Consider the following 14837-nt stretch of genomic DNA (forward strand, 5'->3'; position numbering starts at 1 on the left):
TCCACACGAGATTGCTTTCCATATTTCTACCCAGGACCCGTCCTCCCTAGTGGGTTAGTGACCAGGAAATTGAACGGGACCAGCAGAGTACACAGGAGGTTTTCGCGGAAGACTGGGTGAGGCTGGGCAAAGGGAGATGCCACCTGGCATTCCAGGTGTGGATGGGGAGACTTGGACAGCAGCACCTCTCTCCGTGGCATACTTAACTTCTACCCATCTCACCAGTCCCTCTCCTTTGGGTAGGAAAGCTGCCCTTTCCAGTCCAAAGTGCACATTCCTGCCACTTCGGACCTGGCATCTGAGCCCACGGAAAACCCTCCCAGTGACACCGACTGCTGGGCGCGCCTCTGCGCCCCGGGCGCAGGAAGACGCAATGTTTGAAAAACCTGACCTCCTGGGCTGGCACCAGGCACCAAACTAGCTCTGATCCGTTTCCCTTTAATTCTGTTGCCGGTCCACGCTCCTCAAGTGGACCCCTAGTTTTTCCAGCAGGTGACACTGCCCAAGAGGCAGTGACCAAAAAACAAAAAAAGTTTGCTGAGAGAAGCGAGCGGGTTGGAAACCGGTAGCGAAGTTGGGACCCGGTGCGCCAGCGCGCGCCTTACGTGGAGGCGCCTGGAGAGGCAGAGTGGCCGTGTCTCCGAGGCGCGTGTGCGCCCTGGGCTCCGCGGGCGACCTTGGCGGCGGGCAAGGTCGCGACGGGCGTGGGCGCGCTCGCGAAAGGAAGTGAAACTCCGGGCGCGCGGCGCGCACTGAGCGGAGTTGTGGAGAGCGTTTGCCTGTGGTCAGCCCGGGGCTCCTAAGCCAGCCCCCAGCTCACGTTACACGCTATTTATAACCTCCCGGAGCCATTTCCCCCTCCAGGCAGTTCTCTGGGACCACCTTCTTTTGGCTTCCACCTCTCCTACTCTTGACATCCGAGTAGCTCAGTGGGAAGCTCCTTGGGGTCCGGAGGTTTATATGTAAAGGAGACTGGCCTCCGGGGCTGCAGACCCGGCCGTTCCAGCTCAGAGAATCGCGCGGCTGGTGCCGAGGGCGTTGGGGGGACAGGGCAGTCACACAGCGTCCAGGGACCCCTGACAGAGCTCGGCGGCATTCGGAACCTTCGAGAAGTCGTCTGGCTGGACCCTGCAACTTGCATGCTATGGAACACCCGCTCTTTGGCTGCCTGCGCAGCCCGCACGCCACGGCGCAAGGCTTGCACCCGTTCTCCCAGTCCTCCTTGGCCCTCCATGGAAGATCCGACCACATGTCCTATCCCGAGCTCTCCACGTCTTCCTCGTCGTGTATAATCGCGGGCTACCCCAACGAGGAGGGCATGTTTGCCAGCCAGCATCACAGGGGTCACCACCACCACCATCACCACCACCACCATCACCACCAGCAGCAGCAGCACCAGGCTCTGCAAACCAACTGGCACCTCCCGCAGATGTCCTCCCCGCCGAGCGCGGCCCGCCACAGCCTCTGTCTGCAGCCGGACTCCGGAGGGCCCCCGGAGCTGGGGAGCAGCCCGCCTGTCCTGTGCTCCAGCTCCTCCACCCCGACCGGGGCGGCGTGCGCGCCCGGGGACTACGGACGCCAGGCGCTGTCGCCCTCAGAGGCCGAGAAGAGAATTGGCAGCAAGAGGAAAAGCGACAGCTCAGGTGAGGCGCGCGGCCAGGGAGATCGCGAGGCGGGAAAGGGGGCGGGGAGGTGCCAACGGAGATTTGGGTAATACTCCGAGGCTGCAGGAAAGATGGGGACGTGCCTGGTTCTTCCTGCGTCCGAGCCCATTACTTTGGCGAGACTGCCGCGGTCTGGTTATTGGGGGGGGGGGGGGGGAAGGAGGGACGTGCGTTTCTCTCTGGGCAGCAACTGTGCCGTCGGTTGGCAGCTCTAAGGTGTCCAAAGGGCCATTCTCGTTTACCAGGAGGTCGGGGTGGGAAAAGGTCGAGTGGCCAGGTGGAAAGGCATTGCGATGCGTGCCCTTCCGCTCAAGCTGGGGGGTGGGGGTGGGGTGGGGACAGTGCGCCAAGAGATGCTGCATCTGCTGAGGCGTGCGTGCGGGCGAGTGCCACTCCTTCACTGCTCCTTTGTAGGCTCCCGACTCAGAGTTGCTGGATTTTTCCCATCGTTAACTCGATTTCCAACTTATTGCACAATATTTGGAACTTGCGATGGAACTTGGCAGAGAGCATGAGAAAAGAAAAAGCTCCTTAAAAAAATTCTGATTTCAGAGTTCCCTAAATAGTATCATTTTTTCCCCAAATGGTAAAAGAGCCCTTCCATTAGTAGTAAGGCAGTCCCCGAAAACACAGAGGAAAGTCAAGCGTCAGAGAACTGCAGAGCTGCAGAAAGACGGTTCTTCTGTTCACGAGGGGCTACCAAAGTGGGACAAGTTCTCTTCCACCAATTGAATATTATCTGGGGAAGATTAATAGGAGGCAAAACGCCCTTCCCGGGTGCCTGCTCACCGAGTGCCAGAGGCTCGCCAAGGGCTGCTCTCTGGAGCAGTGGAAGGACCCGAGCAGCTAAGGAGAGGAGCATCCCAGAACGGGCGGCCAGGCTTTCTCGGCCAAGTAAATTGTAGCAGTCTTGAGCAGCTCCAGCTTTCCCAGGAAGCTCCTGAAAACCCTTCCCTGTTTGTATCCGTAGGAAAAGGTATAATACTTCACAGCTAAGCAATTTCTGAGGTTTCTTGTGCAGCTACAGAGCGACACGGCCGGCTTTCAACTTTCTGGAAAATAAATGTTACATGTTTACTATAGCCACATGGGCATATTCTTGGTTCTTTGCAAAATTGATTTAATAGTTTCATAAAGTACTCCTAGTTGGAAATGTTGTATTCATTAGTAAGCTGTCGCAGAAACAACGATTAAGCAGCATGCTTCATTTTTCTTATCAATGGAATCGAATCATCAGTGTTTGTATGGACTAGACGCTTTCGCAACAATGACAAAACCTAACTTTGCTTTCCAAGTCCAGGGGTGAAATTTTAGTGGTTCATCGCAAATGAGTTTATATTTCTAAGAAGCTGTCAGCCCGAGTCACTCATTGTATAGATTTTTATGAATCAATCAATGAAACTTCTTAAGACAATGAGTTAAAAAGCAAATTTTGCCGTGAAGTTTACATCTTTATTGGGCCGGGGCCGGGGCACGTATGCGTGTGTTTTAGAAGGTAACAAACTTTTTATAGACTGATCATTTGACAATGTGTTTTGGGGGAAGCAGGTCCCCAGTTCCAAAGGTCTGGTTGTTCCGTCTACGGTTGCAATTACCTGAAGCCCTTACCAGTTCATTTTATTCTGCAATGAAAACTATCTACGTGATGGATTGTTCCTGACTCTTCCTGAATTGAACAACCGCTTCTCTGACTTTCAGGGCACACTGCATGTATGAAGGCACATGTTGTTTCGGTTGGTGGGAATAGATACTGGAATCTAAAAGCTGGTTGTGTTCAATTATTTTAATAAAAATCAAATTGCCCCCATCCTGCCTTTGGTAAGAAGATCATAACATCATCAAGTTTATTCTCACAGATTCAAGCTAACTTCCATAGTTGAAGCGCAAAGAAAAAAGTGTGCTAGTGAGGTATGCTATTCAGGGAATTTAATATTATTGGGAAACACAGTTAATCATCAGCAAGAGTAGGTTCACTGGAGACCAATAGTGAACTTTTCTTTGGTGGGATATTTTGACAAACTGAAAGGAAAATCACAGTAGTTTCTGGTTAAGCATGAATCTATTGAAAATAAAATGTAAATCTCCAAATCTCTGTTTGAGTTAATATTTTTCAGGTCTTTAGACAGATTTAAAATCAAGATGTGTGCGTTTCTGTAATGACCTTGCTTTTGGTCGTTCATGATTTATGCCCATAACTATTTCTTTTCATAATAATATAAGGACATCTTGATAGGTAACTCTTAAAAAACATAGAAAATTATTACAGTTCTGGGATATCACCAACTTGTATATTTATCATATCCTATAACACCATTCTAATATTTCAATATTCCTTAAAATGAAATTAAATTGATTTTTAAGCTTATGAAACTTAAAATTCTACCCGATGAAAGTCAAGTCATTCATTGTAGACACCATTTGTATTTTGTTAAATAATTCATATTTACTACGTTTTGAAATTTGAAAGTAAACATAATGCATAAATCTGTTGACAAGTGGGAATCAAATTCTGCCTCAAGGTCGGTGGTTTCAACACACGTCATTCCTGGAGGAAGATAAGCCTATTTGCTCCCCTGGAAGCCCTCTGGGCAGTTCTACCTTGTCTTTCAGGGTCTCTATGAATCGGAATTGAGAAGTGACTGTCCATATTGTATATCCATGTATATAATTCAACGTTGCTGGGTTCAAGTACAAATTTAACCCCAGGAAATATGAACAAAACAACCCAAATGTGTAGAAAGCTTATATGTATATTTCATAATGATGATAAAAGTATAAGGAAGCCACCTTCTATTTACTTGCCCTCTCCAGTACACCTGAACACACTAATGTAAAAATCAGGGGATTTAGGGGCCTAAGAAAACATTTATAGGCCATTGACTTCCATATTAGTTTATCGACAGTTGAAATCATCCAATGTTAACAGAAAAATAAATCAAAATTTTATATATGTTCATCATCTTTATAATGTTGAATCAATGTAATTCCCAGCATTATTAACAAAGCCAACATTGGTTATGTCTTCAAAGTAACCCTTAAAAATAAAAACTTTACAGTTGTAGTTAAAATAACCAATCCAAAGCAGGTGATTCTGAAAAAAAAGTCCTATAAAGAGTGTGAATTGCTTGAATTCAGTCTCAGTTGATTGTTCTCCAAGCAATGTAGAAAGTAATAAGTTTAAACTGTCTACTTTCAACTATAATAACTCAAATTAAGCAATCTAACTTTAGCTATATGCAGCCACATAAAATGTAAATATGCAAATTTCCCCATAAAATTGAATAAGATATGCAATAGTACATATTTTATTAAAAATAAATTATACCAAAATAAAAAAGGAAAAGAGTTATACAGGTTGTGGAATTTACTAGGTTTTGAGCCCTATTAAATTTTTGTAAGATTTCAAATGTTCCATCACCACTAAATCATAAAACATGTGTTGTCAAATTATATCTGTTTATATATTGGATCAGGCAGAATGAAAGGCAAGTGTTACATTTAATAAATTAAAAATTAAACCAAAATTGGCTCTTATTTCTTCTTCTTCTACTATTACTACTTTGTAGGTAGTCCAGTAAAGTTTTCAGGAAGAAAAAAGAGACTTTAGTTTTTTACTTGGAAAGTAATTTATTGGCTCTTCAAAATTGTAGAAGAATATCTTAAAACTATGGAATAAAATAGCATTTTTATTCTTTTTTGGTGTGGTAGATTACTTTTAGGGAGGAACATTTTAAAATGGCAGCTTACTAACAAAAAACAACAACAACAAAATCCCTAAGTACCACCGACCTACATGAGTAAAATAACTAAATTATAAAACAAAACAAAAACCTCAAAGCAAAATTCCCTTTTGAATTAGGGCAATTTATTGTGAAAGTCAGAAATAAATGTGAAACTACAAATAAAAATAAAAATAGCTTCAAATTCCGCATAGGTCTCTTTATTTATAGTTCATTTCCAAAGGATAATCATTCGCTGTTAGCCATGGTACCACTCAAACTTTGCTTCAGAGACAGAGACCACCACAAATATTTAAATATCTCTTCTCTGTCTATAGTAATTTTCAATGGAAACCATTATTTTATCATCTTAAAAGTTGATGTTTGTTATAAACTGAAAATCAAAAGGTGTTTTAATGGTTATCCCATTTTTCTTTTTTTTCCCCCACTTTTCTTTTATGTTTCACAACAGATTCATTATCACAGCACTGGGATTTGAAATAACTAATATTATTTATCATGACACCTAAGCATCTTAAGACACTATTTTTAAATTTAAAAATATACCCTCAGATTAAGAAATTTTCAGGGATTAATTTCATACTTAATGGGAAAATTAATAGATTTTTTTTGCTTAAAATATCCCGCTAGGAATGAATTAATAACTGAATTATGGCAAAATTCCCCACATAGAAATATATTATATGAACTTGGCCTGATAATGTTGCCTTGCCTGGGAATTTTATTCGCTTGCTGTATTAGATGGCAACCTAAAGCGCAAAACAATGATATTTTAAATTTTTTATTGCAAATCAAAATAATATACAATATATTTTATCATATAATATTAACTTCAGTAGTTTATCTCTAGTATTTCAGAGAGTATTTATTTTCTAAACATTCCTATGAGAGTTACAAACATCTATAATAGGAGATAAGTCTGGAGAAAAGTTAAAAAATAGAACACACAGGAATTGCTATTACCTAAATTTTGTGCTTTTTTGCAGTATTCTTTTAATAATAAAAAACATTTTATGGAATAAAATATTTTAGCAAAATAAGCGAGCCTATGAGCAATGCTGTCCCTACCCCTTTTGTAATCCTAAAAGGCGAAGGACCTGCGTGGCCCGTTAGGTTGTCTACTGGCTCACGTACCGCTTGCTGACTCCAACAGTGAAAACATAAAGAAGAGAGAGAAAATCAAAACTGAACACACACATGCACACGCCAAACCGAGACTGGTGTCTGGAAATTAGAAATAGAAATACCTTAGGTGCGCTATATTTTCTATTTAATATATTTATAGAAGAAGACACATCTTATTGCTAAACATATTTCCACCTCAGTGTGTTGGACATTAATATGGCATAGTGGATTATGTGTTGGCTGCTAACCTCAAGGTCAGTAGTTTGAGCCTACCAGCCATTCCTTGGGAGAAATGATGAGGATGTCCGCAACCGCCAAGATTTGTAACTTCAGAAACAGGATAGCCATGCGTTGGAATTAACCTCCATGGCTGTAGGTTTTGGTTTATCTATGATTAAACTCTTGTTAAGGTGGTCAAGATAATAAAACATAAATATTGTGTCTATTTTGGCATTGATGATTTTATGACTAATTTCTTTCGAGAGCTATCGTAAACTGAACTCCTCAAGTGCATAGCGTAAAGAAAAGTTGGCTTCTAAACTTTCTACACAATTCTGAATTCACAGCTTTCAGTGAGGTCCAAAAGTCCTATCGGAGAAACCCTTGCCAAATCTTTTAGACTTTGATGTAGTAAATCTTAAATTAAAAAAGTTCAATAAACATATTTTTGAACCCAATATTCAATTCACCTTACCTGTATTTAGGACATAGTCATCTCAATTCGGCGCCTGCTTCTGCAGTGCTTTTCCTGTCTTACTTGCATTATAAAAACTGATGGTATGTATTTTCCTTTTAAGACAATGGTGTTAAATTGTACTTTATGATAGTAAATAATCGTGTTATTCCTGTTGTTCCAGTTTTGGATATTATTTTTAATTAAAAATAAATGTTTGAATTTATTTCTAAGTCAAAAGAAAGATATTTTCTAGGATCAAATAGATCAATAATTCATTTTCTATAGTATTTTAAAATTAAATATATAAATTAAAATATATGATTATTCATAGAAATTTATTTTATCCAATTGTGTTTCAAAAATATATAGCATTTTTGACTTTATACAGACTATGTTCTATAAATTGAATACTATTTATAAGATACTGGTGTTCATATGGCTATGAAAGAACTTTATGATATGTTTTTCCTATCTCACACGAGAAATATGAACAAATGAGATCAGGTTAAATCTGTATTACATATAAAGATTTTTTGGGAAGTAAAAATTTTTTTTAAATTAGGTCTCTTTTGCCCTGTTTGTAGAATACAATTGGGAGAAAAGACAAGACTCCTACTCCCATAAAAGGATAGAGCCTTAGAAAGCTATAGAGGCAGTCCGATCTGCCCTGTAGACTGAATATAATTTGGAATTTACTCCATGGCACTAAGTGATATAATACAGAACTAAAAAATAAACTGAATTTTAACCTGTATGATCTTATTGTTCTGCTAATTTTGAATTGAACATTTACTAAAATACACACAATTCTAAAATTTTATCTATATTGAAGACTCAATTCTTGCATCTTTGAAAGTTTTGTTTTTATTGCAAATATAACATCAATTCAGCAGGTAATTACTGATAGTGATAAAGAAAAAAGTTGAGGGTGTTGATTAAAGCTTTAAATTCAAAACATTTCAAATCACGTCAATTCTTACGTTTCAAATCTCCATAAATATTCTCGTGGTTTCCATAAACTTTCCCTATCTAGGTAAGTTTCTTGGGTCTTGAGAAGACTATATTGATGATAGTCTACATTTTGAATGCCAGGTATTTGTCTTTCACAATTTTAATTTTGACTGGTTTTTAATAGGTCAAAGGGAATTAAAAAGCAAGAATGGAAATGATACTTGATGTACCCATTAAAACAGTCCATTTTAAAAGGCTTAATATATTCACACGTATATATGATTGATGAAACTCCAAACTGGATGTTTCGACAGCTGCCCATCAGCCAGTGTCCACGCTAAAGACGACAGTATGTTAAGTGTCCCAACTACAAAATAAAATATGACGCTCGAAGCAGCTACAGCTGTTTGGAGAGGCCAGGAGGCTGAAGCGGGTAATCAGAGTCGTAAACGTCAAACCTGCCAACTCCCCTGCTGTTTGTGTTTTCTTTTGTTTTCCTCTCCCTCAAGCTCATTATCTTCCGCACACTTCAAGCGATTTCCCTGCTACTACCAGAAGAAGAAGAAAATACTGTCCAGCTATCTTACATGACCGGGGGCAAGAAAGCGATATAGATGAGGTCACCTCTCTCTCTCAGGCTCTGCGGGAACCTAGAGGAGGGGCCAGCTCAGTCTGGCGGATGCCAGTAGAACTTTAAAGGCCTGGAATTTTACTCTTTGAAAATATAGCCTTAAACTGTAGCCAGAAATGACACCCAAATAAAAATTTATTTTTGAAAAGTGCTATTTATTTGCAAATGTAGTGGTGAAATGTTCAGTGTCTGTGCAGGCGGCGCCTTCCACTGGGTCTAAGCTGCCAAGTGAACTTTTACAGGATGATAGTGAGCTCCCTGCAAAACTAGGAGACTGCCCTAAAGAGTCGTCTTCTCCTTTTCGTTTTTTTAAAGTTAAAATGAGCAGAGGCTTATCAAATGAACAGTTATTGCAAAGCAAATCCCACACGTAATTCAATTTTCCACAACTAAGATGGGGTTCAGGAACATAACATTCTATCATAAAAACTTAATTCTTTATGGGATCGAAGTGTAGAGAGCTCAGTTTGGATTTGTAGGTTCACCAATAATTTAGCAAATGGCTTTCACATTTTCAAAACTCTCTAAAAGTGATTCACTACTAACTGAGTGGAATCTTAAATGATTCCCTCCCCCCCCCCTTTTTCCCCCCAAAACTACTGTGCTATCTCGGTATAAGCATTAACTCGATCAATCCATAGGAGCCCAAGTGCCGCAGGGCTTAAGCTCTCAGTTGCTAACTGAAAGGCCGGCAGTTCAAATCCAACAGTTGCTTTTTGACAGAAGGTGTATAGTCTGTTTCTGTAAAGACTGCAGTCTTCGGAACCATATGGAGTAGGTCTGTCCTGTAGGATCAACATGAGACAGAATGAACTCAACAGCAAACAGTTTGGTATGTTATTTTTAAGGTAATTTAACTCTTCCCAAACACAGGATAAGTTTACATTAAAAATATTTTGTCTTATTTTAAATATAAACAGATCAAGATGCATTCGATTAGACACCTTCTAGATGTAAGGTATTACAACAGATTAACTTGACTGCAAAGAGTTTAAGCAACCAAATCTGGAAAACTGCATATAGCTGCCCACATTTCCACATTGATGATCTCCCTCAAAACTCGGAATTTCTAGGTATCTTTCCTTCCAGGAGTATCATCCTTCCTCCCAATTAAGGGTTTTAGCAAGTTCACTCTTGAATAGTCAATGTTCAGGAAAGTAAAATCAGGTGACAGCACCATGTTGTTCTTGCAGTCACCCTGTAGCTGGTCGATCACAAAGGGTATAGCTTGTGTGGTACTCACCATCTCAGAAAAGGAGCAGGTGTCCTGCAGTGCAGAGGCAGGCGGTGAGTCAGGCGTGGAGAAGAAATCTGAATGGTTACTCACCCAGGGTGTGACCACATTGGAGAAACCTCAACTCCCCCAGGCTTGACAGGTCAAAGAGAGGGAGTTTTTATGACCTTCCAGCAAGAGCAACGGGACAGGAGTTTCTCGTGGAGATCCAATTGTAGATCACAGCTCTCGTCTAATGTCAAGTGTCATTTAGTAACCTGTCTTCAGACCTTCTCATCTCTTTCTGTTGCCTCCCATTGTCCCAATGTCATCAGAAGTTAGAGTATAAGGACTGGTCAATTCAGCCCATGGAAGTCAACCGAAAGGAATGCCCTACAGGAAGGAGCGATATGGAGGGCAAATTGGGGAGAACGCAATGTCTGGAGCTAAATCTAGGTTCTGTCTTAGGTTTGTGCCAATTTAAACAATAGTTTAACTAGTTTTATTTTAGGGATTTAAATAATTAAAGTAAGTTAATATACATACAGCACTTTGAAAAATGTCTGCCCAGTAAATATTCAGGATTTTACTATATTTTAATACAGGTATAATTATCTAGCAGGGGATGGCCATCTGCTAACAGCCTTCATCCCTTGCTTGTATTTTGCTGACAAGTGTCGCAATAGAAAATCTTTCTTGAATGAAAGTTTGCTTGAGATTTAAAATAGGACCCTAGAGTTGTAGGCCATTTGGCGAGCTCTGGAGCAGTCGGCTGCGTTGCTTTCATTAGCTTTCCGATTACACAGCCTCTTGCATTTGGCGGGGTTGTCTCCCAATTCCCTATTTGAGGATACCTTCTGCCACTTTTGGTTAAGCACCTGCTCTCAACGTGACAGACAGATGTCCACTTAATCAAGAATGGACAGAACTTAAACCAGAGTGATTCACATATAATCATGAAATTACACATTTCATTTAAGCTGTTAATGAGCAGGTCACAATATTCTCTGCTAGGCTATAGAAGTTAGCTCCAGAAAGAATGTCTGTATTATAACTGTTATTTTTATTGGTTTCATTTGGAGACTTTTACACACAGTAAATGTGTAATACCACTAAAACTCATTATATGCATTATAAAATGCTTAAAAGAGTTATTTTTCTTTTGGGCATTATTTTATTCATCTGTTTTATAAAAAAAGATTTCCATTGCTCATTTACTTTCTGTGTATTTGATTTTATGTTTAATGCATCCTTTAAAGTTACTCCTTAGATTATGGTCATAGAGAAAAATAAAGCTTCGTGGTGGCAGGTCCTGGGTGATTGACCAAATTTAAGCTATTTAGCTTAGTGACACCCCTGCACCCACTGTGCAGTGGGTGGGATTTGGAAATGTACTTCAGAAAAGAATTAAATTATTATATGTGATGTCCGTTGGGATTGCTCTTAGGTAAATAGTAGCGAGAAATAGTGTAATAAAATCCCAAATACCAAAAGCTCAATCTTTTCAGATTTACAGTTGTCTAATTCTTAAAATGAAAAGTGTCTAAAGAACAGCGCTTCTTTCTTTCTCAGCCAGTGGGAGAGCTGGGTGGCCATAAAGTGCCAGCTGCTCCTCAGGAGAAAGATGTGGCTTCCTATTCCTTGAAGGCTTGCCATCTGGGATACCCACAGGGACAGTTCTACTCTGTCCCCCATGGCTGTTTGGAGTTGAAGTTGGCTGGACGGTAGGGAGTGTTTGTGTGGCAGTAGGGACAGGTATGGGAAGCCCAGACATTAAATGGTCAGCACCCCTCCGCAGGGATAACAAGGGACAACAGCAGCACACTAGTTGTTGTTCTAGGATTTCAATGGAGGCTTGATTTGTAGGCTTCATTTTCTTAATGAGTTGTCGTGTATAATGTGTGAACAGATCATTAGAGCCAGAGTGATCAGAACACTGGAAGCTATAGGAGGTATTTCCCAGTTCAATAAATGTACTCCCTCGATGAGGAAACGAGCCCAGAGCGGTTAAGTCATGTCTGTCCATTCAGCCAAGTAGTGGCAGCTGAACTTCCATATTCTGACTTCAGCCTAGTGCCCTTAAAAGGAAATGTCTCCCTCATAAAATATTTGGAAATCATAAGCTTTTCATGCTTCCCAATAAAAAAAAAACCCAGCATCATTTACAATTTTGGCTTCTGCTTTTGAGTGAAGAAAATGGAATTTTACAAAGTGCTTTGCTTGAGCATAAACTACCTAGCTCAGAATCTAATTTTATTTTATTTTCATCACTATTTAATAAATGTAGACACTGGCTACAATTTTCTAATATTTTACTGGTGTGATTCTTGTCATCAATTACCAGTGTTCCTGAATTATTTTACTATCTTAAGCAATAGACCATAGCATTTTAAAATTTAATACAAGCAGACCCCAAATAATAGCATTCCATTTATATATAACCCCATAAGCCTTAAAAATCTGAGATACATAATAATAAAAATGAGTGCTAGTTTTTAAATGTGTTATAACATATCATCATTAAAATGTTTTGGTGTGTCTAGATGTGTTTCTTTATGATATTTTGTGCATCAAAAGAAGTTATGTACGAAAACAAACATTTGACTAATTGATGTCAGATAAAACCACATCTACCTTATCTAACTGTTCTGGATTTGAACCCTGTAGTCCTGGTGGCGCTGTTGGGTAAGTTTTGGACTTCTCACCACCAGGTTGGCAGTTCAAACCCACCAGCTTGTCTGCAAGATGAGGCTTATTTCTCCTATAAAGATTCGCAAGCTCAGAAACTCTCAGGCGGTCACTATGAACCAAGTAGACCAGATGACAGTAGTTTGTATTTTTTGCTTGTAGACTTGGTGCGGCTGACTGGTAACGTTTAGACAACTAACTAAAGCACACTGTTCAAACCCGCTAGCCAACCGGCCAAACACAGCATCAGACCTTATGAGTGGGTTTTGTTTGAGGTCTGGGATGTAAATAGAATTATGCTGTAGGCACCCATCTGGTGAAATGGACAGTCTGCTTCATGTTTTAGAAATTCAAATTGAACAGAAGTATGTTTTCTCAAATTGAGTATTATTTATATGTTCTGGTTTATGTTACAGAAATAGCTATTCGTAGACAGCAAGCAGCTCTTTCCTGTGTTACAAATCATATCTTCCTTCTTACATAACTATTGATTTATAAATACTGTATTTTTTACACAAATAAACATACTATTTTACACCTTTTGATACCACACAATGCCCTGTGCTTTATCTTTGAAAGTGGGCTACATTAATACTTTTTATATGTTGCTATCTTCCAGGTCATTTTTTCTGTCTAATAGATTAAGGGTGTCTTTGTCTCAGTGTCCACAGCAGGCCATTATGGCCTACCTTCTAGTTTCTGAAGCAGCTATTTTCTTCTCTGCTCTGGAAGATGCTTTCTCTAACGCAGGAAGAAGTCACTTTTGCTGCTCTGGAAACAGAACTGGCCGGGGTGGTGGGGCCCAGCCCAGGAGGTGCATGAGTCTCCTCACAGTGAAGCAGGCCAGGATGGAGCTGGTGAGAGTTCTGCTCTGCCATCCAGCTGGCTGGTCACCATACTCAGTCTATTTGAATATCCCATTGGCATGTATACTGTAGGGTGGGTGTGAGAGCCATGGAAGCAGAGATGGATCCAACTGGTTGTTTGGGGTCCCAGTGGGCCAAGCCAGTGGAGGACCACACCTGCACTGTCCCCCTGCCAGCTCTATGTGAGGCCAGTGGAGGGGCAAGCATTCATGGGCAGTAGCCCACCAACACTGTGGAACTACCTGCACTGAGACTGTACAGGCTGCACGTGTATCCCTCGTATAATTCCTCTGCCCATCTCTGGCTGGATTTACCTGGGTATAAATTAGCTATAGGACCTCTTCACTCCCAGGCCAGGCTGTGAATGGCACTAAAGCAAAAGTACAGTGTCAATGGTTCATTTTCCAGTTACCAGGGTCATACGAAACTCCAAGCATTTCTTGTCCGGGTAGGCTTGTTGTTAGGGGCCTATGCCCAACAGAAGGAAACGCTGCCTGGTCCTGCACCGTCCCACAATCATTGCTACGCTCGAGCCCATTGTTGAAACCACTGTCAACCCATCTTCTAGAGGATTTCCCTCTTTTTTTTTTTAACTGACCTTCTCCTTTGGCAAACATGATTTTCTTTTCCAGGAACTGGTCTCTCCTGATAACACGTACGAATTACGTGAGACAAGGTCTCATTTTCCTTGCATCTAAGGAGCGTTTTGGCTGTTCCGCTGCAAAGATAGCCCACAGCTTTTTTCTTTATATGATAAAAAATATGATCAAATTGGCATTTTAAAAATCATTTAATGACTAAATGCATCTGGAATCGTCACAGGACATTATATATATAAAAATGTTAAAGCATAATTTTATTTCTCCCCATTATGTGTGCATGCACATTATTTACATGGGGGTGCTATTTGAGAGGGAAAATGGTACACTTTCACAGTAGTTTTTCACATGCATTATTTATTTTTCATTTTGTCTATATTAGCCATGCCTACTTTCTGGGTTCTCATTTTTACTGCCCATTCTCATCTCTTTCTCTCTCCTAATCTGACCTTTAATGCTTATTCCAAACCCTAACTCTTACAAGATGCTTAATCAGAAATCCAATGAAAGGAAAGTTTCGATAAACATGCTTGTGCAAATGGTGCAGCATTGTCCAGGAGCTCTGATAGATGAGTGGTTAAGCACTTAATGGCTAACTGAAAGGTCAGCAGTTTGAATCCACCAGGGAGGAAAATGTGATAATCTGCTTCAGTAAAAACAAACAAACAAATAAGCAAAATACTC

At 40.5% G+C, this 14837-nt stretch overlaps 1 protein-coding gene across 1 annotated transcript in view; it reads left to right on the forward strand.

Annotated features, from left to right (window-relative positions):
* The first annotated feature begins 856 nt into the window (after window positions 1–856).
* Window positions 857–14837, forward strand: part of MEOX2 (mesenchyme homeobox 2) — a 68715-nt gene continuing 54734 nt past the window's right edge. Inside the window, exon 1 of the mRNA XM_075557592.1 lies at window positions 857–1643. Within this exon, the coding sequence (XP_075413707.1) occupies window positions 1145–1643 (499 nt within the window). The 5' untranslated portion in view covers window positions 857–1144. The remainder of the gene's footprint in view (window positions 1644–14837) is intronic.

This window comes from Tenrec ecaudatus, chromosome 9 (genome assembly GCF_050624435.1).
Source record: "Tenrec ecaudatus isolate mTenEca1 chromosome 9, mTenEca1.hap1, whole genome shotgun sequence".
Lineage (NCBI taxonomy): Eukaryota > Metazoa > Chordata > Mammalia > Afrosoricida > Tenrecidae > Tenrec > Tenrec ecaudatus.